The 25,234-nt window shown below is 43.1% G+C and overlaps 1 protein-coding gene across 1 annotated transcript in view; it reads left to right on the top strand.

Moving 5' to 3' along the window:
* The window catches only part of LRRC69 (leucine rich repeat containing 69), a 72,530-nt gene extending 52,802 nt beyond the window's left edge, over positions 1-19,728 (top strand). The window contains exons 7-8 of the mRNA XM_074985705.1: positions 14,290-14,469; positions 19,300-19,728. Of these exons, the coding sequence (XP_074841806.1) occupies positions 14,290-14,469; positions 19,300-19,410 (291 nt within the window). The 3' untranslated portion in view covers positions 19,411-19,728. The remainder of the gene's footprint in view (positions 1-14,289; positions 14,470-19,299) is intronic.
* Positions 19,729-25,234: the final 5,506 nt, after the last annotated feature.

Here is a 25,234-nt window from a genome sequence, read left to right as displayed (position 1 = left end):
GGTTGATAGTGACTGGACACGCCACACAGTGAATGTCAGCAAAAAGAAGGTAGAATCAGGGAATAAAGTAGAGCAAGAACAAATTAAAAATCACTTAGATGAGTTAGACATCTTTAAGTCACCAGTGCCTGAGGAAATGCATCCTAGCATCCTCAAGTAGCTGACTGAGAGAGATCGGAAACAATAGCTATTATCTTTGAAAATTCATAGACGACAGTAGATATCCCAGAAGAATGGAAAGGGGCACATATAGTGCCTATCTATAAAAATGGAAATAAAGAGAACCCAGGACATTCCAGATTACTCATCCTAATTTCTGTGCCAGTAAACATAGTGGAGCAAATAATTCAGGAATCCATTTTCAAACTTCTAGGAGATAACAAGGTGATAAGTAACAGCATGGATTTGTAAAGAGTAAATCATGTCAAACCAGCCCGATAGCTTTCTTTGACAGGAAAGCAAACCTTGTGAATAAGGGGGCAAGAAGTAGATGTAGTATGTCTTAAATTTAGTAAAAGATTTGCTATAGTCGTGCATGACTGTCTTATAAAGAAACTAGGGAAATAAAACCTAGATGGGGCTACTATAAGATGGGTGCATAACTGGTTGGATAACCATTCCTAAGGAATAATTATCAATGGTTCACAGTCCTGCTGGAAGAGCATAAGGAGTGGGGTGTTGCAGAAATCCATTCTGGGTTCAATTCTGTTCAGTGTCTTCACCAACGTTTTAGATAATGGCATAGAGAATACACTTACAAAATTTAAGGATGATACCAAGTTGTGAGCGGTTACAGTTTTTTGGAGGATAGGATTATAATTCACAATGATCTGGGCAAACTAGAGAAATGGTCTGAGGTACATAGGATGAAATTCAATATGGACAAATGCAGAGTGCTCCATTTAGGAAGGAAGAATCAGTTGAACACATACAAAATGGGAAATGACTGTCTAGGAAGGAGTACTGTGGAAAGTCATCTAGGGGATCATAGTGGATGATAAGCTAAATATGAGTCAACAGTGTGTCGCTGTTGCAAAAACACCAAGCATCATTCTGGGGTGTATTAACAGGAGTGTTGTAAGCAAGATGAGAAGTAATTCTTCTACTCTGGTCTATGCTGATTAGGCCTCAACTGAGTAGTGTGTCCAGTTTTTGGTGCCACATTTTAGGGAAGGTGTAGACAAATTGGAAAAATGCAGAGAAGAGCAACAAAAATGATGAAAGGTTTAAAAAACATGACCGAAGAGGGAGGATTGAAATAATTGGATTTGTTTAGTTTAGGAGAGAGAAGAATGAGAGGGGACATGATATCAGCTTTTAGGTACCTAAAATACAAGGCGGAGGGAGAAAAATTATTCTCCTTAATCTCTGATGATAGAACAAGAAACAATGGGCTTAAATTGCAGCAAGGGAGGTTGCGGATGAATATTAGGAAATCTTTCCTAACTATCAGGTTGGGTAAGCATTGGAATAACCAGTGCCTCCCTACCAATAGGCAAAACATGTAAGAAATAACCAAACTATCCATCATGGCTTAGAGTTGGAACAATTTGCTAAGTGGGAACGTCAAGGCAAAATTTGCGTCATCTTTATGTGGTCAGAGTTTGTGGTCAGATTGCCTAGCCCATGATTTTGGCATCGCCTTCAACTCCCACTCTCCCTTGCAAAATCAGAAGCATTTTTCCTTGTGCTTTTACCAACAGTTGGCTCTCTCCTCGCTGAGGGGGTATTAGCCCAGGCTCTGGCCACGTCATCGGCCACATTCTGATCTTGTTTACACTGGTACATATATGAAGTGTCACCAACTTTGGCATTGCCTCAAACAAATCAGTGGCAAATTAGCTACTGGGCTGGCAGCGCTAATTGGGAACCCCAGAAAAATGGGCACCCCCATGCCCGGACCCTGCTTTTTAGCAGGGTCAGTAGTGGAAGTCTCAGTGCTCAAAACCTGGCTGTGGCCCTGGGACTGTTGTGCTGTGGCTTTAATGCTGGGGGACCTCTCACTACCTGTTATGGCCCTGGGACCATGAGAGGTGTTGGTGGGCACAGAGCTTCTCCAGTTTTTGGGCCACAATGGGGGAGAGGAAGAAGGTCACAGATAGATTGTGGGCTGCAGTGGAGAAGTGGGAGGGTGCCATGGGAGTGACTTCTAGGTGGAACAGAGTGGGGTCCTGGGGAAAAGGGGCAGAATGTGGTGGTGCTGTTGGGAGGGCTGCAGATGAATGGGTTGGAACAGAGGTGGGACTGCAGGCAGAAGAGGTAGAGAGGCACCCCCCACTTGCTTTGGCCTAGGCCCCACAAAGCCTTAATATGTTTCAGAAACGTAGCAGATATTACTCCACCATGTCAAGGAGCTACACCTACATGGGCATCCATGAAAGCACTGAAACATATGGGGCAATAACTATATCTTTGGGGTCTAGCAATGCAGTACCTCCTCAAAGTGAAATCAATGCAGGATAAAGCCTATTTAGTTCCATACCTGCATCTGGAGAACCAGCTAATTCTTATGCAATTCTACAGTTCTCTTTAAATTTGTAGTCTTGGTCTAAGCTATTTTATTTCATTGCGTGTTGCAGCTTTGTAGTGTTTCTCAGACTGAAAATTTGGATCCAAATGAAAGGAAAATCACTGGTTGCTCTGATAGGCTGTGGCAGCCACTGTTTCTCATGTTCTAATTGTGCTGAAAACACTATAAACTTTTCAAAAGAAATCCACATTATCTGATTGTTTTTATAAGTAAAAGCCAGAGCGAGGTTGTGAGAAGAAGCTACATGGTGGTATGTGGAAACAGTGAACATTTCATCAAAAAATGTTGCAAAATTTGTCTGTATTGTTTTGAGTTATTATGTAGCCTCCAAAATGAGTTTTCCCTCAAAGATTTTTATGTTGAAAATATGTGGAAAATCAAAATGCCATGAAAATTAATCTCTGAACAAAATGTCCATGTCTTTCCTTGAAAATAGAAGCATTTCAGAAGTCTATCAAGGTCCTTCTTTGGTGTGAAAATCCTATTTTTAGAGTTTTGTTCAAACACTAAAAATGTAAATTTTCACATTTTGAAGCCCAACAAATTCTTTTTCCCCTCAAAAGAAGCTAAAAGTATTGATAGAAAAAAATGAAAATTCTTTTATGAGTAGTGTCCCTTTGGGTGCTCAACTCTGGGCGTTGGTTTGTCCTCATGCCAGAGCTCATACATTCTTCTATAGCCATGGTTTCCTATGCCACACATGCCCCGAAGCACCTCCTCATGTTGTCTGGTGTGCATGCGGTGCTGGCTCCTCAGTTCCTTCTCTACTGTCCTCAGCTGCAGATGGAGCAGCTAGAGTCTCTGCAAAAGAGTGCAAATTTAGTTTGTTAGCTACTAGTTCTTGTTTAGCCATTCCCTAGTCCAAGTTAGTTATCCTTGTTTATTGTTTTTAGATTAAAAAAAAGAGAATTAGGTTATTGCTTTTGTTAGTTTGGAGATCTGTATCACTGCTATGTTGGGCTCTCTGGGCTTTACGTGGTGTGCCACATGCAAAGATGCCATGCCCTTTTCAGATGGCCATGTATCTTGGATGAAGTGCCTTGGTGAAGGCCACCAGGTGCAATCTTGCATCCACTGCTCTAGCCTGATGGCTGGAGCTTGTAGGGACTGAGCCAATAGGCTCAAGACTTCTTTATATGAAAAGTCTCTGTAACAAGTGAACCTGGAAAAGCCGACTACCCAGGACAAGGCTAAAGGTGAGGACTCTAAGCGTCCCCCAGACTCTACAGGGTCTCTCACTAAGGTGCCTAGCCCTTTTCCTGCCCATTCCTGGCCCTGGTACCATCTGTGTGGGCTGTGCCAGAAGGAAGAACCACCTTGGGCCCCCCTCCCTGTTCCTGTTAGCACCGTCCAAACAGGCGCACTCCATGCCATACTATGTCAACATCATAGGTACTGGTGGCACCAGTGGAACCACGAAGCCCACTGGTGGCTAAGGTCAAACATACGAGGCCTACAGCATCCGTCCCATCTCTGGTGGTGATGTTCACTTATACGCGGCACCATTTATGCTCTCCAGAACTGATGTCAAGGTGCACAACTTGGGCCAACATGCCTCCCCACTCCAGAGTGAAAAGGGATTTGAGACAGCACCAGTACAAGGACAGTGCCCCATGATGCCCTCCATGCCAAAGCCCTCATTGCTGGAGGGGCCAGTGCTGACATCTGCACTGCCCAAACAAGGATCCGGCATGGCACCGCATCGTTGGCACCACTCATCACCAAGGCCACTGGCTTCCCCATGCCTCTCACACTGATTGACATAGTTCTTTGCCTCCAACATCAGGCCTCCTACACTGGGTGCAATATCTGATGGTGTCAGCATGTTTTCATCACAACACTCCACCACAGTCCACTCTTGGTAGGACATCCCACCTTCAGTGCTGTCTACCATACCATATCCTCCACTTCCACCTCCATGGTTTGCTCACCACTATTTGCAACTGGAGCAGTAGTGGCCTTCTTGGCATGGGGCATCACAGCACCAACACACCCAGTTGTCACTATCAACCCTGTCGGAACCACATCTGCCATCACCGCAAATGTCCATGCAACTGTTTCAACCATTGGTAGATCCCAGCACTGAGGAATCATTTTCAGAAGTGGCAAAGGGCTCTCCCCTACATTCTTCTTTCTCCTCGCCAGACGATCTGGTACTTGCCTTGTCACCCTCCTTGATAGATGATGCTGGGTCCTTCCAAGACCTTTTTCACTGGGTGGCCCAGTTGCTGGACAAAGACATGCGAGAAGTACCAGTGAAACAATACCAGCTCTTATGTACGATACAGCCCCAGTCATCCTCTAGGATGGCATTGCCCCGGATGAGTCTTTTCTGTACCTGGATACCGTGCTGTTGCAAACCCCAGTGTCCATTGCCCTGATTAACAAGCAGGCAGAGAAAAAGTACTTTGTAGTGTCTAAGAATGCTGAATTCTCGTTCACCCATCCACATCCCAACTCACTGGTGGTAGATGTGGTCTGGAGCAAAACAAAGTAACTTCATTCAACCCCACAAGATGAGGCCAGCAAGAAGTGGGACATTATGGTTTATTCTTCCAGCACCCTCCTTCTTCATGCCGCAAACTATACGGCTAAACTGGCACACTATGGTTTTCAAAATTTTTCTAAATTACAAGAGTTCCAGCATTGCCCAAGCATTAGTGCCAAATGTTAACCAGCATTATCAAAGATGGCCATACGATCACCAGCATGACCGAGCAATCTGCCATGGACATTGCTGACACAGCATCACAGGTCACTGCATCAGTGGCTGTCATGTGTCACACGTCGTGACTTATTCCCTTGGGGATGCCCAAAGAGCTGCAACAGAAGGTCGAAGATCTACTGTTTGACCTCCAACATCTCTTTGGAGACAATATCATTGACGGGCTTCATTCAATGAAGGAATCCCAAACCACATTGCGCACCCTCAGGATGTACACGCCCCTGGTTAAGCGAGCTTGCTATTTGCCATACCAGTGTCCTCAGGACCAGTTTCAACAGTCCCATCAACAACCTTGCTTTGAACAGTGCCAAAAACATAGATCACGGCACCGATGCTCTGGCAGTCCACACCAGGGCCAGCAACCCTTGGTGCCAAACCCTCAGTCTTCCAAGCAGCAAGAACTTTTGAGGGTGTGGTTGAGAGTCTGATCCAGCATTCTCAACAGGGCATTACAGCCATACAACCATTTTGTCACTGTCTCCGCCCCTTTCTGCACCAGTGGAAAGCCATCACCATGTACAAATGGGTGCTGGAACTGGTGGCACAAGGCTACTCCATCCCCTTAACTTCTGTGCCCCTTACCCACTCCCCTACCCCATCCCCCTTCAGGGGCCCCTCTCATGAGAGTCTCTTTGACTAGGAGGCTCAGTACCTCCTTTGTTTGGGGGTGGTGCAGCCTGTCCCTGCGGTTTTCTGGGGCAGGGACCCACTCTTCAAGACAATAGCCATTCCTCCACAGGTCCTCACTTCCCTTCACTGGTGGATGTGCCTGGGCAACGTCCTCACCAGTGTGCCTGTTAGCCGATGGCTGGAGTGAGATACCACATGTGCCCTCACTTCATCTGAGTCTTTAACTGCTAGGACAGACAGTCCCTTCGCAGCGGGCAGCCAGGGGTGGCTGACGGATGCCCCAAGGTTTTAACACGCGAGTCTTTAACTGCTGGGACAAAGTCCCTTCACAGCGGGCAGCCAGGGAGGCTGACGGGTGCCCCAAGAGTCTGCTCCGTGGAGGCAGCACGACTCAGCGCTCAGCTCTTGGTACACCTCACCAGTGACCAGGCTAAAACAGCTGAAAAGCAGGTGAGTTCTTTGTTTTGTGTTCAGTTTGCACAGTAACAGGAAGAGTCAGGTTAAAAACTTAACCAGTTACTTATTTATTGACTAAGGAACTTGACTCTTATGGTTACAAGATTACAAGGTTTATACTTCCCTTCTTTAGTTACCAGTAACTAGCATATAACAATTCATAGATCTATTATTGAATGTGCACAAAAGCAAAAGCAGTACATTTCACAGGTCTTATTCTCACCGCTAATTACCCAACGTGGCAAGACCAGCGTTTTCACTCAATCCCTCAGGAAGAAATGATACGAGGAAAGGGCATCCCGTGGGACCTCGGGAGGCAAAGACCCTCCTGACCGGCAGGTAGAGGTAATTGGAGCTCAGTTAGAGGGGGCTGCCAGGCCCTACTTTATACCCATTGGGTCACGTCCACTCTTCCTTATCTCAAAAGATGCCAATTGAATTAGATCGTCTCGTGACACTAGTTCTCACAGGGAGTTCAAGGATCTAGTTCACACCTGTGAGGTGGAGATAATTTTAGGGCATTCTTTCTTTATGGGCCAGAGGTTTCCTCGTCTGGGACATTTGTGTAGGCGGATCAACTGATGGTACTAGCCAAGGGCAGCCTGAGGCCCTGGCTGTCTGTTAGCCTATTTGTCTCTTGTTGTCTGGTTTTGGCCCATTTAGGGTTGTTGTGTTGCAGTTTTGCTCTGGAGCATCAAAAGACTGTGCCTGAGATAAGCACATCTGCACTCTCGGGCATCCCAGGGCTGAACTGTTTCTTTTAACCCTGTGGTGCTCTGAAGAACCTAGGAGAGACAAGATGGAGTAGAGCAAAAAGTGGGGACTCTGGCTACAGTGGCCCTTCATCAACTGTCACCGTCAGTCACCCTCACCACAGATGCCTCCCGTCTTGGTTGGGGAGCACACCTTGGTCCTCACACAGTGCAGGACAGATGTTTGTTTGCCAAATGAAAACTTCATATCAACTAGCTGGAACTCCAAGTCGTTTGTTATGCCTGCAAACATTTCTTTCCAGCAGCATGTAACCAGAAGGTTGGTCCATATACTCATCAACAACACTGCCTGCTTGTATTACATCAACCGCCAAGGGGGAGTTCATTCCCTGTCTCTAAGTGCAGAAGCCATAAGTCTGTGGATATGGTGCATTTGACACCAGGTCAGTCACATGGCCACATACCTCCCTGGAGTCCTCCTGTTACTCTCAGCCACTCGTTCACCAACCATCACAAATGGGAAATGGACATGGTTGCCCTCAACCCAGTGTTTCAGCTGTGAGGCCACCTTCACATAGACCTGTTCACTATGAGGACCCACAGAAAGTGCCACTGGTACTATTCAAGAGCTGGGTTTGGGGGATAGTCCCTTGGGGATGCCTTCACCATCACGTGGAACACGTCACTACTGTATGTGTTCCCTCCCATTCTACTGATCCACAAAGTATTACTCAAGGTCAGACAAGAACAAGCCCTCCTCATCCTAGTAGCCCCGGCATGGCCCAGACAAACCTGGTACCTTTAACTCTTTCAGATGTCTGTAGTGGCCCCATATCTGTTTCCTCCTTGCCATGACCTTCTGTCTTGGGACTTTGGCTGCATTCTGCATCCTGATCCCCTCAAGCTGCATCTTCATGTGTGGCTGCTTTATGCTTCCAAAATGCCGAAACCCCATGCTCCGAGGGAGTAAAGAGGATCCTCGTCAACTGCAGACAGGAATCTACACTCAAGTCTTACCTGTATTAATGATGGTGGTTTTCTCACTGAATAGACACCCATCATTCGACCCACCTTCATGCCACACTTTTGCCCATCCTTTTAGACTACATACTGCAACTGCATGAGTTGGTCCTTAGCCTCAGCACTGTTCAAGTACTGCCACTGTGTTTCACCAACTAGAAGATGGGTTTTCGTTTCTGGCCCATCCCATTGCCAAACTCTACTTACCGGGCGTTCAAAACACCTTTCCATTGGTCCACCCCCGGTCCTCATTTGGGCCGTCAACCATGTACTTCATTGCCTTATGAGGCCACCTTTCGAACCCCTGGTGATGTGCACCTGGCTTCACTTGCCTGTGAAGGTCTTGTTCCTCATGGTATCATGTCAGCCAGGCGTGTTGGGGAGCTCACTGCCTTAATGGCTGAGCCTCCCTGCATGGTCTTTACCAAGGATAGAGTTATTCTGCGACCTCATCCCAAGTTTTTCCCTAAGGTTCCCCCACCATTCCACATTAATGAACCTATCTCTTGCCAACATTTTTTCTGAAGCTGCATTCTGACCCTGCGCACACAGCATGCCACACGTTAGATGTCTGCCAGTCATAGGCCTTCTAGGGCGACTGTACAAAGCTGTGGTGCAAATCTCCCAGGCTCTTCCTATCCTTTGTGGAGTGGTCCAAAAGCCTGTAGGTCTCATCCCATACCTTTCCAAATGTATTTCCTCTTGTGTCCACACCTGTTATGTACTTCACCGTAGGGAGCTGCTGGGTGCTGTCATGGCCCACTTGATCTGGGCCATATCTTCCACTACTGGCCTCTCTCAAGAACATACATCTTATGGACATTTGTCAGGTGGCCATGTGGTCTTCCACTAACACATTTGCTTGGCACTACACTCTCTCGTCTACCATCGCATCTGCTATCCAAGTGGGCCAAGCTGTGTTGTCTGTTGTGGTAGTGACTGAGCTCCAAACTCATGTCCATTCTGTGACTACTGCTTTATAGTCACCCAGAGCGGAGCACCCATGGGGACACTACTCAAGGAAGTTACCTTGTGCAGTAACGATGGTTCCATGAGATGTGTGTCCCCATGGGTGCTCCACTCCCCTCCCTCCTTCCCCTGCTTTGTAGCATCCTTCTCTATTTGCCAGATAGAGAAGATACACAGGAGCCCATGCCGCACATGTCAGAGAGCACGAGGAGGCTATGGAAGAATCTCTGAGCGCCGACCCGTGGATGCACTGACACCAAGAGTGGGGCACCTATCGGGACATACATTGCAAAGAAACATTGTTACTGTGTAAGGTGAGTAACTTCCTCTTTATATCCTGTTTGCTAGATACATTTTAATTGAGAAGTAATTTCTTACTGATAATGATATGATAAATTAATATTTATTTTTTTACAGGGAATTAAAGTAATTTCTGATTTTTAAAAAGAACATTTTTGCCCATTTAGTGAAGTTAACTCCAGGTTTATGTTGTCGTTTATGTAGGGATGAGGATACTTTCAGTGCTTAATAACTCATAAATCATGCCAGAAAGTCAGTTCTCAATAAGTGAAATTTGCAAAAAGAGATGCACTAGAAAAGAGTTGGTTAGTTAAATGTGAAGTTAAACCAGACATTTCATCCTGTCTTAAATTATGTACAGACAGCAGCTTTGTTGTTCAAACTGTCTTGTTGAACTTGATCATTTAGGAGAATATTTTTCTAAAACTGGCTCACTTTTGTGGAGCTTATGTTTTTGCCCTGATGACCTTTTTCTTTTTCGGTGGCTGTTTTTGAGCAAAAAGACTGAGTGACAGGTTTTATATAATTGTACTCAGTGTGTAAGCAAAAAAGAATGTGTGACTTGGGGGCAGCTGAACATACTTCAGGAATACGCATCAGCAAAGCAGAACAGAAATTTTTTTAACGATGTGCCATCTGGAAAGCAGACCGTAATGTGCGTACAGCAGTAGAACTGTGCTTCCAGAGGTAGGCTGAAAACCAATGGAGCAGAGATATGGCACTTTCTAATCCCGTTACAAATGCAGATTGTTTAAAAATTCTGCTTTTAGAGAATGGGATGTTAAGGGAAGTCAGCAATGAAGACAGCATTTTGGTAACTGTTCTGAAAAGCTAATCTCTTCCTTGTGGGTTTACGCTCTGTTAACATATATTCATGATTTTAATGTGCCAGGCATTTTGCAAAGAATAGGATGGCAGTGTCTTTTGAAATTTGGGAAAAAATGCTGATATTAGAGAAGGAAGTGAGGATGGTGTGAATGGAGAAAGTGTTTGGAGGTATTTCTTGTAATCTATCAAGAGAGATACAGTACCTTCAGTCACAGTCACATGCAAAGAAATATCTTTGCAGAGATTCTTCTGATACAGAAAAGGCAGAACAAAGAGACAGTTTGGAAAATACAGGACTAATTGTAGCTAAGACTCATTCTCTGTAGAAACAGAAGTTTGTCTAGAGAATAAAATGTCTGTCTGCACAGATGTTCCTAAGCAGGAGAATGTAAGGCTGAAAAATTGTAGATCAGGATTGTCCCTAAATAGATTTTGATGTGAATTCTCACCCTTTCCACATAGAAGAGAGGAAATGCTGTCAATGCAACACCATTTCTGCCTAACCCAGTGTAGCTAGTGCCACATGTGGATCTCTCCATATGTGTCTTGGTATTCACGTGACTTCCATTACTGTGGTGCCTGAGTACAGACTGATTGTGGTGAGAGGGTTTGTTTTGCGATACAACAGTTATTTGTGGAAAAATATGTGCAGCCCAGAGTTGCCTCTCCCTTTTCCTTGTCTGCTATTGGTGAGAGGCCATTGGCAGTCCAGCAGTAATGGTAGGAGTTGATGTAGAGCAGAAGCCATCCCTGAAAATTGTTTCCTGGTTCCATAAAGAAAGAGGAAGACTAGCCATTAGAATGAAGAAATTTATAAACGAGATTAAAAGTGATCCAGAAATTAATTACTCTGTGTCAAACGCATAGTTGATCAGTGAGCTTATCAGCATCTAAAGATGTATACACAATCATGAAGGAATTAAGTCCACATATCTATGACAGTCTTTTTTATCAAGTGGTTGCTGCATCTACCTGGGTAACAATAGTGATTGCTACAGCGAGGAAATAATTCAGATTTTACTTTATTTGTATAATTATAATTATATATTATAATTCAGATTTTATTTTATTGATATAGTTATATATTATAATTCAGATTTTATTTTATTTAGCTCACCTTTGTTAGATTTTATTTTAAAAATAGTTCAGAATCATAGCAGCAGAATCTCATTAAAATTGCTACAAATGGCCATACAGATGGAAGGTTAGTAGCAGGTTAAAACTTTGTAGGAGAGCCCTAAAGGAGAGCCTGTGTGCTTCTATCTGGACTCCTAGGCTGCATCTACACTGGTAAGTTCTTTCAGAAAATCAGACCCTTTTTCGAAAGAACATGCGGAGCATCCACACATGCACAAAATGCATTCATTTGATCTGAAATTGAAAGAATGTGGCTCTTCTTCTGCAAGCCCTTTCTGCTCCTGGATCAGGTAGAGCTCCTCCTTTTGAAAGCTTCTTTCAAAAAAAATCATGTGTAGATGTCCTGTGGGCCCTTTTTCAAAAGAGCAGTCCTCATGGTGCCTTACTTTTTGATCCCTGGCCCATTCTTTCAAAATAGTAGGGGCTGTGTGGACACTGTCTATTAAAAGAGCAGATCGATCTTTCGATCTGCTATTTTGTGTGTGGATGCACTCTTTTGAAAGGTTGCTGTAGTGTAGACATGGCCATAGAGAATGAATCACATTAAAAATTTTACAATATTGAAATTGCAATAAAGCATCTATAATATATAGAGGAAAAATATGCACAGAAGAGATTTTATTTAAAAGGCATTTGTAAAAACGTTACTTTAAAATATTGATGTGAGAAAACATAAAAGTTCAGCTCAATTTTGTTAGCTTTAGCGTGTCTTGGTTTTATGGAGCTGTCTAAAGGGTCATACACATACATGCTGTTATTATTTAGCATATATATATTATTTTTCATCTTGTTTGACACATCTCCCTTTCTTATTAAAGATAGTTTGTCTCCTAAAAACACAATTATTAAATATTAAGAATATTCACTATTGAAAACATTGGCAATACATTGTAACTATGGTCACATAGAGAAAGGTACCCATGCCTGATTCAAAATGTTAAAATCCACATTCTGGTCCAGCACTGCTCCTCTTGGCCGTTTCTACACATGCCGCTTTCTTAAAAAGTAGCATGCTAACAAACGGCTCCGAAATATGCTACCGAGGCGCGGATGCAAATTCCCCGTGCCTCACTAGCATAAGGTCACGTGATTTGGAGTCTGGAAGACGTTCCTCTGGACTCCAAAACGCCTTTTAGAAGCGCAGCCCCCAGGGGGGTCTTCCAGAAGGAAGTCCTTCTTCCGGAGGTCCCTTCTTCCCAAAAATTTCCAGGAAGAAGCGGCCTCTGGAAGAAGGACTTGCTTCCGGAAGACCCCCCGTGGGCCATGCTTCTAAACAGCGTTTTGGAGTCCGGAAGAACATCTTCTGGACTCCAAATCACATGACCTTATGCTAATGAGCTACAGAGAATTTGCATCTGCGCCTCATTAGCATATTTTGGGGCATTTATTAGCAAAGAAAGTGGCATGTGTAGAAATGGCCCTCGAGATTATTTTCAAAACTCCATTGAATTTGGTGCTTCAAGTTCAGACCCTACATTACTTGTTTATGACCTTAATTTCCAATTATTTTTGTGTAGGGAAGTCTTAAAATACTTTTAGTCCATCAAGTCCATTGATAAAATAACAGTAAATAGCCATGTATTGTTGAATCTTGATAATGCTGTTTGCTGGTTGATTAGTAGGATGATAATCCTTGGATTGTACTTCATCACCATAATGATGGACAGAAATGACCTGGTGTCCCTGAAACTTGTACCTTTTTGAGATGGTGCTTCAGAAGTTATGTATGAAGTCCGTTCAGTGGCACTGTGAACATTCATAATCCATTAGTAGCTGGAGAATTAACAGATTTATAAAATTTTCATACAAATTGATTTTAATATAAGTCTTTCTTAAAAAAGAAACTCAGATTTTTTATCTTAAAGGCACAGCTATAAATCTGACGACTGTGAACTGGCTGTTTAGACTTTTTAAGTCCCCATTAATATCTTGAGAAAACAAATATGCTGTAGCTGTAGTCAGACTTCTCTGATATGCTTGGATATGAGTATTTGGAAAGTGCTTTTGGACTGAGCATTATGTGAACAAAGTAATGATTCACAGCTTGCTCTAGAACTCCTTGCTCTATTAGAATCCTCACTGAAATTCAGAGAGAATTCTGCCAGCCTTAGGGCTGCTGTATTGTTCTTAGAATGCAACACATGAACAGAATTTTGTAAGTCCTTTAAACATGTAAATGTACCTATTACATTTGAATTGAATATTCAGTAATTAATACAGACATTGAAAAATATGTTAAGTTTAGTGATAATGATTAATACAGTGCAATAGATGCACATGACAGTGTGTGGAACAATAAGACTACCCTTGCCCAGAAAATATGTGCAGTCTAAACTTTGAAATAAAAATTATGACAAAGGAATTTGGCAAAAAGGGGGAAGGTAGGAGGTGTGGACAAGAGTATTGTAAATAAGATGAAGCAATTGCACCATACCTCTAGTGTTTTGTTTTGTAGATTTTCATTATTGTTTATAAACAAGTTTTTATTATTACAGTAATTTTGAAAATGTCTTTCATTCCTTTTGTGCAAAATTGAGCTGATTGTGCTAGTAGAGGTGGAAAGGTCATGCATATATGAGAACAAAGCAAGATGAAAGGTTGATGTGAGAGGGATTTGTTGTTTGGGAAAGAAGTGCGAGATGAAAAGGGCAGAGAGAGAAATGTGAAGATAAACTAAGGCAGCAGCAAATTGCCGTAGCAGCATAGAATTAATTAATTGAATAGCAATGTCAAAGCTGCAGTGCAAATAATTGCAATGACATTCTCTACAGTGCAGTTAATGGGAGTGGCAGTACAGGTAGGTCACTATTGTTCTAACTTGCTAAATGATATTTAGGTATTCATATATCTTAACATGGTTTCCAGTGTCAGAATTAGTCATTATTCAGTTTTAGGTGGCAAAATAGTATTTATTTTGACCTAATAATGCATATTGTGAAAATATTTCAAGAGTTGTATTCTGTATCTGTTAAATAAACCAGGAGATAGCAGCGAGATTTATTTTCAGTCACCTAACCAAAGAGGATTCCATTCTACATATGGCAATAAAACAGAACTTGGAAGCATGCAATATACTTTCCAGAAAACAAGAATGTGCTCAGTGTGGGAAAGGATTCCTGAATATATGGCTGGAATGTGTACGTTTTGTGAATGTCAGACAGGTAAATATCCTTTTATAAATTATTCCTAAAATTGTAGGCCTTGTTCCTGCCTGAAGATACACAGTAGCACAAAACCAAGTCATATGCAGTTTTCCTCTTCACTTGAAAATCTCAGTGTTGAAAAATCGTCCAAGATTCGGTTCACAAGCACTGGAAATGATTATGTGTTAACTGATCAAAAAAAAAAAAAGTCTCAAAATCTTGTAGTGCGGGCCAATATTCCTGCTAATCATTTCCATCCATGTGCAGAATAATTTTTACATTCACTGAGGCATCTGTGAATGTGCATCACTAGTTGTCACAAAAACCATAGCTGTGGGCACTCTGCTAATCAGCTGGGTGGCATTTGAATCTCTTCTGAGTGGCTGCAAGAGCACCCAGTTTATAGTGCAGTGGTTCCCAACCTTTTCAGTAACACAGCATGCTTCAAGGAGGCAAACAATTCCACAGAACACCCACTTTTTTCAGTTGAATGGATTGCTCAAAAACATCACATTTGCTGTTTACAGCCTTACTAGAGAGTTTTACAACATAGTGCATACAACAAGGTAAACAAGGGTCAAATGCATTAGTGTTTCAAATCCACCACAGAGTATACTGTGTTTAACAGCAAGCACAGGCACATTTTCAAAATCTGCTCAATACTATGCTAGGGATGTTGAGTAAATGAGTAATTGCTGAAAGCAGGCTCCCCCTGTCCCCAGCCCACCAGCCTTTTGGAGTCAGGATGTGACATTTAAACTGTGTCCCAGCTCCTACAGGCTCCCACCTTCCCTTCCTCCCACTTGCCATAGCAGGGCATGGGGATGGGCTACTCACCAGCTTGTTTGGGCCAGGAAGGAGCATTTCAACTGTCTGTTGGTGTGAACAAGGTTCTGAGGGGGTCAGCATTTCCCCTCATGGTCGTTCTGCAAAGAGCCACCATGCAGGGAGGGAATTGACAAACCCTGTGCCAGCTGGGACTCAGGCAGCCTTGCTGCGTGAGCCCCAGCTGGTGCGGGGTTATAAATTTCCTCCCTACGTTGGCTCTGCAAAGAGCCACAGTGAGGGGAAAGTGCTGAAATTTCACAGCACACTTGGACAGTTTTTCACAGCACACCAGTGTGCCATGGCACAGTGGTTGAAAACCACTGGTATAGGGAACACTGATTTGGGGTGGATGGCTGTGCAGTCTTTCTCAATAAATAGTTCTGCGTTTCCTAGTGCCATAATGAACTCCCTCAACAACTATGGACAATCTCAAACATTTCTATTTTCCACTCCAAATACAAGTAGCCTGTTTTGACCATGCAGCTCCTCTAATGTAAAAAAAGAACACGGATACTCATATTTAAAAACAAAACAGAAAAAAAAACCCTATACCAAAAATAAAACCCCACATACCAAATTTAGACAGTCAACTGCACATGCATCTCCCTCCGTGGAGTGGCTGACTGAACAAGCAGCATGTGCTGCTGGAAGGCATTCAGAGACTATGGTGATGAGTGTGATATAAGAACAGGACAGAAAATAGGCACTAGGAAGAGATGCACTTAAGGGAAATTAGCAGTTAAATGGAAAAATACCCCTGTAGATGTATTATGGTACAACTCTAATATTCCAAGGCATTGGAGGTAATGTCTTATATTTAATTAAAGATAGTCCAGAATTTTAGATTCTCTCATTTGTTCTAATCCGGCAGTTGAAAATGACCACAAAGCCTCTGAATCTGACAAGTGTTCCCACAAATGAAGTCACTGGCTGACATCTCTCTCTTCATGCAAGTTTTGCTGAAGTGTAGGAAAAAAATTGTCCATAGTTGTTCCGTTGTCCTGCAGTCTATGGCTGCTGGATGGCTTTTGAGTTCAACAGCCACCCAGCGCAGGTTAGATCAGCCCTGGGAATATTCTTGGATATTTTGTTTATTTACATTCCCTTATGTACTGTATTCAATAATGCCTAGGATCTGTCTGTATTACTAAGTTTTGTCGACAAAACATATGTCAACACCCAAAAGTATTAATAACAAAAATTGCTAGAGGACGTTCACACTTGTTCCCTTTGTCAGCTGATCATCCACACTGCACTGTGAGGAAAATACTGTGGGCATGTATCTCACAGTGCAGTGTTGTGGGAAGGCTGATCTGATCACATTCTCTCCAAGTTTTCTTACAGCTGCCTCAGTGGCTAGGAGCCACACTCTGTGAGCTCTCTATAAGGAGGAATGTCAAAGTAGTACAAATCTGATCCCTCCCTGACTTCCGTATCTCACAGCAGCAATCTGCTGGAGTCTGTGTTCCTCATGCAGGGCAGAACATGCAGCACTCCAGTGATTTGCCCTTTGTTCCCCAAACGGTGCAGATCGCTCACTTCCCAGAGTTCTGAAAAGAGAGGGGTGCATGTCTTCAGGGGAGCAGAGATAAAAACACTGAGCAGAGTGATCACGGCAGATATATTGGTGGAAGCCACTTCTGTCAACAAACCAAACAACAGTGTCTATGCTTCATTGACATTCAAGGAAACAGAAAAGAAAAAAACGTCTTTCATAGGGTGGAAGACTTTTGTCACCAAAACTGGGGATTTTTCCTGACAAAAGTCACATAGCAGTGTATATGCTTTTACTGTTTTGTCATCCAAAGGCAGTTTTTGGCGACAAAACTTGGTAATATAGACAGAGCATTAATCACCTCTGTGTTGATTCAGTTTGAATATTTGAAAAGGTTTATGTGAGATCAGTGGGGACAGGATTGGGATAGGGAAGAGGTTCAGCATAGACAAGGCTCCTGAGTGTGCCATAGATAGAATCAGCAAGTCCGGAGCACATTTTCTTTGAAGCAGAGTTTTATTAAACACATTGCTTTTCTGACAACACTGCCTGCTTGTTGCTTCATATTCCGCTAATGAATCATTGTCTACAAAGTCACGTAGCAAGTCACTGGCAGAGTGTGAGATATAGCCAGGTCACCAGACTCCCAGTTCCTTGCTCAAAACCACTAGAGCATGCTGTCTCTGAGCCCCTTGATAAGAGTTCAGACCTGTGATTCACATGAATACAGTCTCAGTTGTTCTTATTTAAGTGTATTTGAACTGTTGAGCTCTGTTTGTCTGGGTTTTTGAAACCCATTAATCTTCCAATCAAACTGTTTTTAAGGTAAAACTACAAGGACCCGATTTTTCAGTTCATTTTGATACAGTGCTTGAACCTGAAGACTTCTGCATTTGTACTGGCAAGCTGGTTTCACACTGTTTATATATAGCTCTAAAAATAAATAAATAAATAAATAAACCAAAAACCTGAAATAATTAAGATTCTGAAATAGTGAAAGAAAACTCATTTAACCAGAGTATTCAGTATAAACATTATGAAAGGAGACGTCAGACTTGTAGGATTCTTGTACAATATCCAGGTCACTATTGTTTAACCAGTTTAAGGAACATTCTTTCAAATAATCATTTATTTAACTAACATCTGTAGGAATGAAAGTAACTTGAAAATTACAGTAGGATGATTAGAACTGTATTAAGCTGCCAGCTCAGAGCTGTCAAGGTAATTTTACAGATAACTACACATTTTAGGGCCCAGTAAGTCTATGAATTTGTTCATTGTGATGGAGAGCAGGAAGTAAAAAGATATAACAATTAAATGAATATTACAAATGGAATAACTTTGTAAAATTATTTTGAATTTTTAAAAGTACAACTTTTTTGTCATGGGTGGTTGTCTGATAGATAGAGCTATGGTCTGGAGGTCAGGAGGTGCTACCTCTGACCTGCTGTGTGACTTGGACAAGTTCCTTTGTCTCAGTCTCCCCTCCTCTTCTTAGGTTTATATGCCGTTCCAAGTGGTGGCTGTATTTTACTATGTGTAGAGGTGCAGTGTGCCTGGTGAAGTGGGGTCTAATCTCAGCTGAGGCCTTTATGCAATAATATAATATCACACTTCAAGAAATATAGTAGTAATAAATCCCTATATATCTCAAATTGTGGAATTTCTAGAGCAGGGGTGCACAAATTGGGGGGCAGGCCCCCTTAGGTGTGTGTGAAATTTTGTTAAGGAGGTACAGCACAATTAGCTGCTGGATCTCAGGCTCATCCATCTAATTAAAAATATTGAAATATGCCGCTGTTTTTATGTATGTGTATTCAAAGTTGTATACAGAATAATAAAGTTTTTACATGCTACAGACTTATTTTCTTACACATGCCAAAAATTTTTGTAAATGAACATAACTGAAATTTCCATAGGGTTGAATTGCATTAGACAGTTTTTTGGGGTTTTTTTTGGTGGGGCAGTTGGGGGGTGTGTGTTGCTAATTGCAGAGACAAAAAGTGGAGCCTGACGTAAAAGGTTTGCTTGCCCTGTTTTAGAGATCTGTGGATAACCAGTATAATTCCAGTTCTTAAATGGGTAGCTTGAGGCAGGGTTGAAGAGGCAAAGCTCTCAGTGTCTTCTGTTGCCTCATTTTCTTGGAGTAATGTCTCTATTTTCAGGGACATTTCAAAAACAAAACAAAAAATTATTAAATTTAATTTTCCACAGACTCTTCCTATTGGCCCATTTTCACACTAGATTACATATACTGGACTGTATCAGCTCTAATCTCGTGCTCAATGCTGCAGAAGGAACAAAAGATGACCATAAGGATATACATTTTAATATTACTCTTCAACCTAAAACCTTAATGTGAGTTTTGCCTGTAGATGGCTGCAGGATCAGGCTTGTAGAAGAATTACTTCCCTCATTACCAGGGTGTTCAGAGAACTGGATGTTATAGTTTCTTGAAAGACAACATTGTTGAGAGTAATATCAGACACCAGTTTTTACATTGAATTTTATTTTATTTTTAAAAGAAAATGAAGATAAGCAGAAACGTGCACCTCTTGCCTGTAAGGACATTGCTGTGCTCATACAAATGCTTTAACCAGCCTGGCCAAGGATTTTTTGGAATTGCTGTACCATAAAGCAGGCAAGGAATTCATGCTGTACTTCAGTCAGCTTGCCCTCTTTAGCATTGGTTAGCCTAACCAGAGAGCTTGTTTTTAGAATTCAGTATTGTGTCTGTACTGTATATGAAATGTATATTATAGAGAGATAATGAATTATAAGGAACTTATCGTCATATACATTATTTGATACAACTGTGTAGTCCTGGTGTTTTTTGGCAGACTTAACACAGCTTCTTAAAAGTAGATGAATCAAACCAATGACATTGTTTAAATATGACATTTATAGTATACATTGGAAAAAGCCATTGTACTGTGATTTCTTTGACAGGTGTCTTGTTATAGTCTAATGCAAAATTATTATAAAAATTTGTTTTTGTGAGACTTTATGATCCAATGTTAAGACTTCAAAGAAATATATGGATGTGTGTCAAAGTGATTCATTGTGTAGTTTATTATTGCCATTATAAATCCAGCTTTTCATTAGTTTATAACTTGGCTTTATAGTTTGGCACACAAGTGTCTTAGCACAGGACCAAATATGTATGAGTGCGTTAAACATTAAAAAGATTATCAGTTTTAAGATTTTTTTTTTTTGCGCAAACAATTTTGATTTTAAAGAGACACTCACGGCTCATGGACAACTTTCAGAAAACATTCTACATAGAAACAATTGTTAGATGTCCTAATTTTTGAGGGTTCTTTTCCCCTGCTTTTTGATCTCTTTAGGTGTTTTTAGATGGAAATAGGCATTTCTGAGTCTTCCTCCCTTAAATTTATAATCCTCTGTTAATGTCATACACCTGACTCTTGCAACTAATTATAATTGTTCTGGAAGGTGCTTCTGCATGTGCTTAAATGTAAACATGAGTCATCCCCATGATTTCAATGGGACTGTTCATCTCTTGAAAGATAAGAATGTGATTAAGTACTTTTGTATATTGGGTACAGTTATTTCAGGTGAGAATAATACAGGAGCAGTCACACATTTAAGTCCATTGTAATAAAGAATAAGTTAACAAATATAAAAAAACCCCACACAAACAGATTTTTCTCCAAACAGATTTTTTGTCATTTTTTTCATTTCCACGAGGTATCAGTAGAGCACCCAAAAACATTTGTCAAGACTTCTATTCTTCCTCCTCCAGTGGGACTGATGTGCCAGTGAGAGTGAGTAGCACAACCTTGTGTCCCAGGGCCCCACCTGTCACTGCCTCCCTGGGTGATCAGGCAGGTGTGGAGATACCGCCCCAGCTTGAACTGGTGCAACCAGGTGGTTGTGGGCAAATGGGACAAAGTGTACTGGGTGCAGAACTTCCAGATGAGGAAGGAGACATTTCTTGTGCTGTGTACCTGGCTAGTCCCTGCCCTCTGATGACAGGACACCCAAATGCGGTTCACCACCCACCTCAAGAAGTGCATAGCTATTGCCATATGATAGCTGGCCACCCCAGACAGCTACTGCTCCATGGTCAACCAATCTGGTGTGGGCAAGTCCACCATCAGAGCTGTTCTCATGCAACTAAGGCATGCTCAGGTCACAGACCCTGCCCGGGGATGGGCCTCCCATGGGGACCAGGGTCAGGAGTGCAAGGGGTCAGGAAGTGGGGGAAGGCCCATTGCTGGGAGACAGAGCCATCCCACCCCCTCACTGGCCTGCTGCTGGAGGGGCATCATGGTGGTGGTGGTGGTGGCTCCCAGAAGGCTTTAATGGGGAAGAGAGCCAGGAGGGGGCAAGGCAGCTTGCTGGGGCCCAGGGACACCCCCACCCCCATGTGCTCAAGTGTGTTCGGTCACCATCCCATGCAGGTTGTGAGGGCAATCAATGACGTCCTGCTCTAGAGGGTTGTCCACATCGGTCCCTGAATGTACTTGTGGCCAGCTTCGCAGCCCTGAGCTTCCCCAACTGTTTTGGGGTCGTCGCTGTGAGCCACATCCCCATCTGAGCCCTGAACCACAGCAGCAGGGCTACCTCTCTATTGTCCTGCAGGCCCCAGTTGACCACAGAGGGTGCTTCACTGATGTATACATCAGTTGGTCAGGCCAGGCGCATGATGTGCAAGTCTTCCTCAACTCTAGCCTCTGCCGGGAGCTGGTGGTGGAGGACAGCACTGTGCGATTGTGCATCGTGGGTGACATGGCCTACCCACTCCTCCCCTGGCTCATGTGGCTGTACACTGGGCACCTGGACCTCACACAGGACCTTTATAATAACTGCCTCAACCAGGTGCACATTCCAGTGGAGTGCAGCTTCAACTGGCTGAAGTGACATTTTTCCTGTCTCCTCAACCTCCTCGACATGGGGGGAGCAAAATGTCTCTCAAGTTGTAGGGTGTGCTGCGCTCTCCACAACATTTTGGGGAGCAAGGTGGCCAATACTGGCCCATGGTATGAACAGCTGGGCATGGTCCCCGGCTGCCCTGCCTGCAGGGATGGGGTTTGGATTTGGGAGGCCCTATGGGTGGGTTCACACAAGCACCCCAATGATGCCCCTGGGGAATCCCCAGTGAGGCCCCACTCCCGCAGCCCTCTCCCCTGTCCACCAGGTCCCCTCCTGTTGTCCACCATCCCACCCCGACCCCCGCCACCCACAAAATGATGCAGACATGGGGTTGTTGGCTAAACAAACATTTCCTTAGTTCAACTATGTAACAATAAATGCAACTTAGAACAATTTACAGAGTGCCTCTCTGGGAAAGTATGTACATTGGTGGGGGTCTTTGTGCAGGGGGTGGGGCGCATCTCAACTTGGACGGGAGGGGTCTTGGGACAGGGGTGGGGGTTATTAATTCAGGGAGGGGTTGGAGGGCCGTGAACCCATGGGGGAGCAGGATCTCGAGCAGGCTTGGCCAGGGGATCCCTTCCTGCAATGTGTTCGGGGTCCCCATTGGGGCTATGTTGGGGCAGGGGACACAGGGAGGTACAGGCATGGGAGAGGTTCAGTGGGTTTGGGTTTGGTGGAAAGGCCTTGCGGGGTGGAGGGGAGATGCCATGTGGAGGTCTGGGGGTTATGGGGGCTGCCATGGTGGGGCCAGCTGGTGATGGTGCCAAGGTGTGACATCAGTTTGGCCCATGCCCACCTCTGCCATACTGCTGCTCCTCCTCCACCTGCAGCCACTGCTCCACGAGGTCATTCTGGTGCCTGGGTGTCTGTGGCGGGGCACATTGCACACACTTGAAGTGCTTACTAAATATGTTCTAAATACACATTTACACCATAGGTCTCGACTGGCCTATTAAATAACTGATGTTATGAATTAATTATTATTTAGTCACGCTTCCAATTGTATTTTCTCAACTAATAGGCACTTCAGAGAGACTTTGGTAGATTTGGTGTTAAAATAATTTGGCTTTAAAATAATTCAGTTTGGAGTAAGTGTCTCAAGTAAGAAAAGTGAAATTCAGTGTTGCCTTATTCTCCTTTTATTGCACTGGAGTTATTTATGATTGGCTTCTAATGCAAGGTTTGCTGCATTTTTTCCTTGGCCTCTTTGATTAATGTGTAGTCATTTAATATCTGAAACATTCTTTTTGGGGGAGCCCTACATAAAATTTCTGATAGGGCAGATTCAATGAGTAATAAATTTGTTCTGTTTTTAATTACGATTGTATTACCAAGACAGAAGAAGATGAGTTTAGTATTATCAGCCTTAACTTAGAAAAACTTTCCTTATGTCAGTGTCTCCCCGTGACTCCCAGTATCTCCCAGTGCTTTGTGTTTTAATTTCTTTTTGCAGCTCTGTCTGTGAAATACATTATAAGATGGACAGAACACTTCCCAGAAATTCCTTCCAAATAACCAGTGAAACTGCAACTTCAGGAAGCTGATATGCAATCTGAGCAAGTTGCATTTGTGGTCTCCCTTCATCTCCAGGGAGAGGGGTGAGACACCAGTGACCTTTCAGGAGACATTGGTTGGTTCAAGGAGGGAATGAGATAGCATAGTCCTTGGGAATACAGCTTTCCTTTAGTTTGTGTCTACACAAGCCCCCTCCTTTTGGAAGGGGCATGTTAATGAGGGAGTTCAAAATATGCTAATGAGGCACTGCCATGAATATGCAGTGCCTCATTAGTATAATAGTGGCCACGGCGATTCGAAAGTGCCGCTTTCGAATCACATGCTGCCCATGTAGCTGGGGGCCTTTTGAATCCACTCCCAGGACTTTGAAAACCCCTTCTTTCCCCTTTATTTTGGGAAGAAGCGGGTTTTGAAGACTGAGAGGTCATTTTGAAAGGCCCCCGGCTACATGGGTGGTGTGCGATTCAAAAGCGGTGCTTTCAAATAGCTGTGGCCACCATTATGCTAATGATGTTCTGCATATTCATGGCAGTGCCTCATTAGCATATTTTGAATTCCCTCATTAACATGCCCCTTCTGAAAGGAGGGGGCTCCTGTAGACACAGGCTTAGTGAGAGGAGAAGTCCGTTGGTGGTGTCCATTTGGTGCATTGTGCAATCATGCTGGCTGGTCTTGAAGTACAATTTCTGTTTAAATCAGCGTGACTAAGGCATGCTGTGCTTATGCTGATGTCTCCAATGTGCGGACGTCACGCTCCATGCCACCAGATAAAACAGGAGAAAGATACTTTTGGTATGATTTTTCTCTGGAATATCTGTGTGGGACACAAATGACAAACATCTCTCTGTCACTATCCTGCAGTGAACTATCTGATTCTTTCCGTTTAAATCCAGTCAAAATTCCTTTAAGGTCAGTGGGAGCAGGTTCTTTATAGCCCAGGATTTGAGCCCTGTGAAAATAATTGTCTCCACCTTAACTGAGGATCTCAAACTACTATAGGTAAGTGAAATCCAGCATGTCTGATGTAAACTATTGGGGAGGGTGAGAAATGAAGCTTCACCTGATTCCAAAGGTTATTTTACTTTCTTTGTTGTTTTTTCCCAGATGTCTTTCTGCCATGCAGGCCTCATGTAGCACAGAAGGATTTTCAATAATCTCACTAACAGTAGGAATTAATAGAAATGAACGAACTAATATGGATTACTATGTTTCCTTTCATTGTTCAGTTTAATTGGCTAATTAAGGATGCCTGTATATACCAGTGCCTGTGTGATGCTACCAGTGTATCCTCAGTATTACAACAGACATGGAAAATCTATAAATGCCAAAGTGTGCTGAAGTGTCATTATTGATATGTACTCATTGAACTAGGTTTGAAGGGGGCAGGTGACCAAAGCCCACAGGTAAGTGAAAACCATGGAGACCTGGGAGAGTGGTCAGAAATTGGAGGGAGCCTGGGCTATAACAGCATACATAAGGGAAGAACAAGGTAGAATGGAGGGAGTAAAATCAAATCACTAAGTTATCTATATACAAATGCAAGAAGTGCAGGAAATAAGCAGGAAGAACTTGAAATGCTAGTAAATAAACACAAATATGGCATAGTTGGTATCACAGAGACTTGGTGGGATAATACCGGTGATTGGAGTATTGATATAGAAGGGTACAGTTTGGTCAGGAAGGATAGGCAGGGAAAAAAGGGAGGAGGTTTTGCCTTTTGTATTAAAAATGTGTATACCTGGACTGAGGTTGAGCTGGACATAGGAGACAGACTTGTTGAGAGTGTCTGGGTAAGATTATATGGGCTAAAGAACAGGCGTGATGTCACGGTAGAGGGTCTACTTAAACTACCTAGCCAAGAAGAAGAGGTTGGATGAGGCGTAAAAAAAAAACAACAAAAAAAAAAACCTGACAAAATCATCCAAAGCACAGAACTTGATGGTGATGGGGGGGTCTTCAGCTATCCAGACATCTGTTGGGAGAAGAGTACAGCAGGGCACAGATTATCCAACAAGTTCTGGGAATGCATTGGAGATGATTTTT

The sequence above is a fragment of the Carettochelys insculpta genome, chromosome 2, assembly GCF_033958435.1.
Source record: "Carettochelys insculpta isolate YL-2023 chromosome 2, ASM3395843v1, whole genome shotgun sequence".
Taxonomy (NCBI): Eukaryota; Metazoa; Chordata; order Testudines; family Carettochelyidae; genus Carettochelys; species Carettochelys insculpta.
This window is presented reverse-complemented; position numbering and strand designations above follow the sequence as displayed.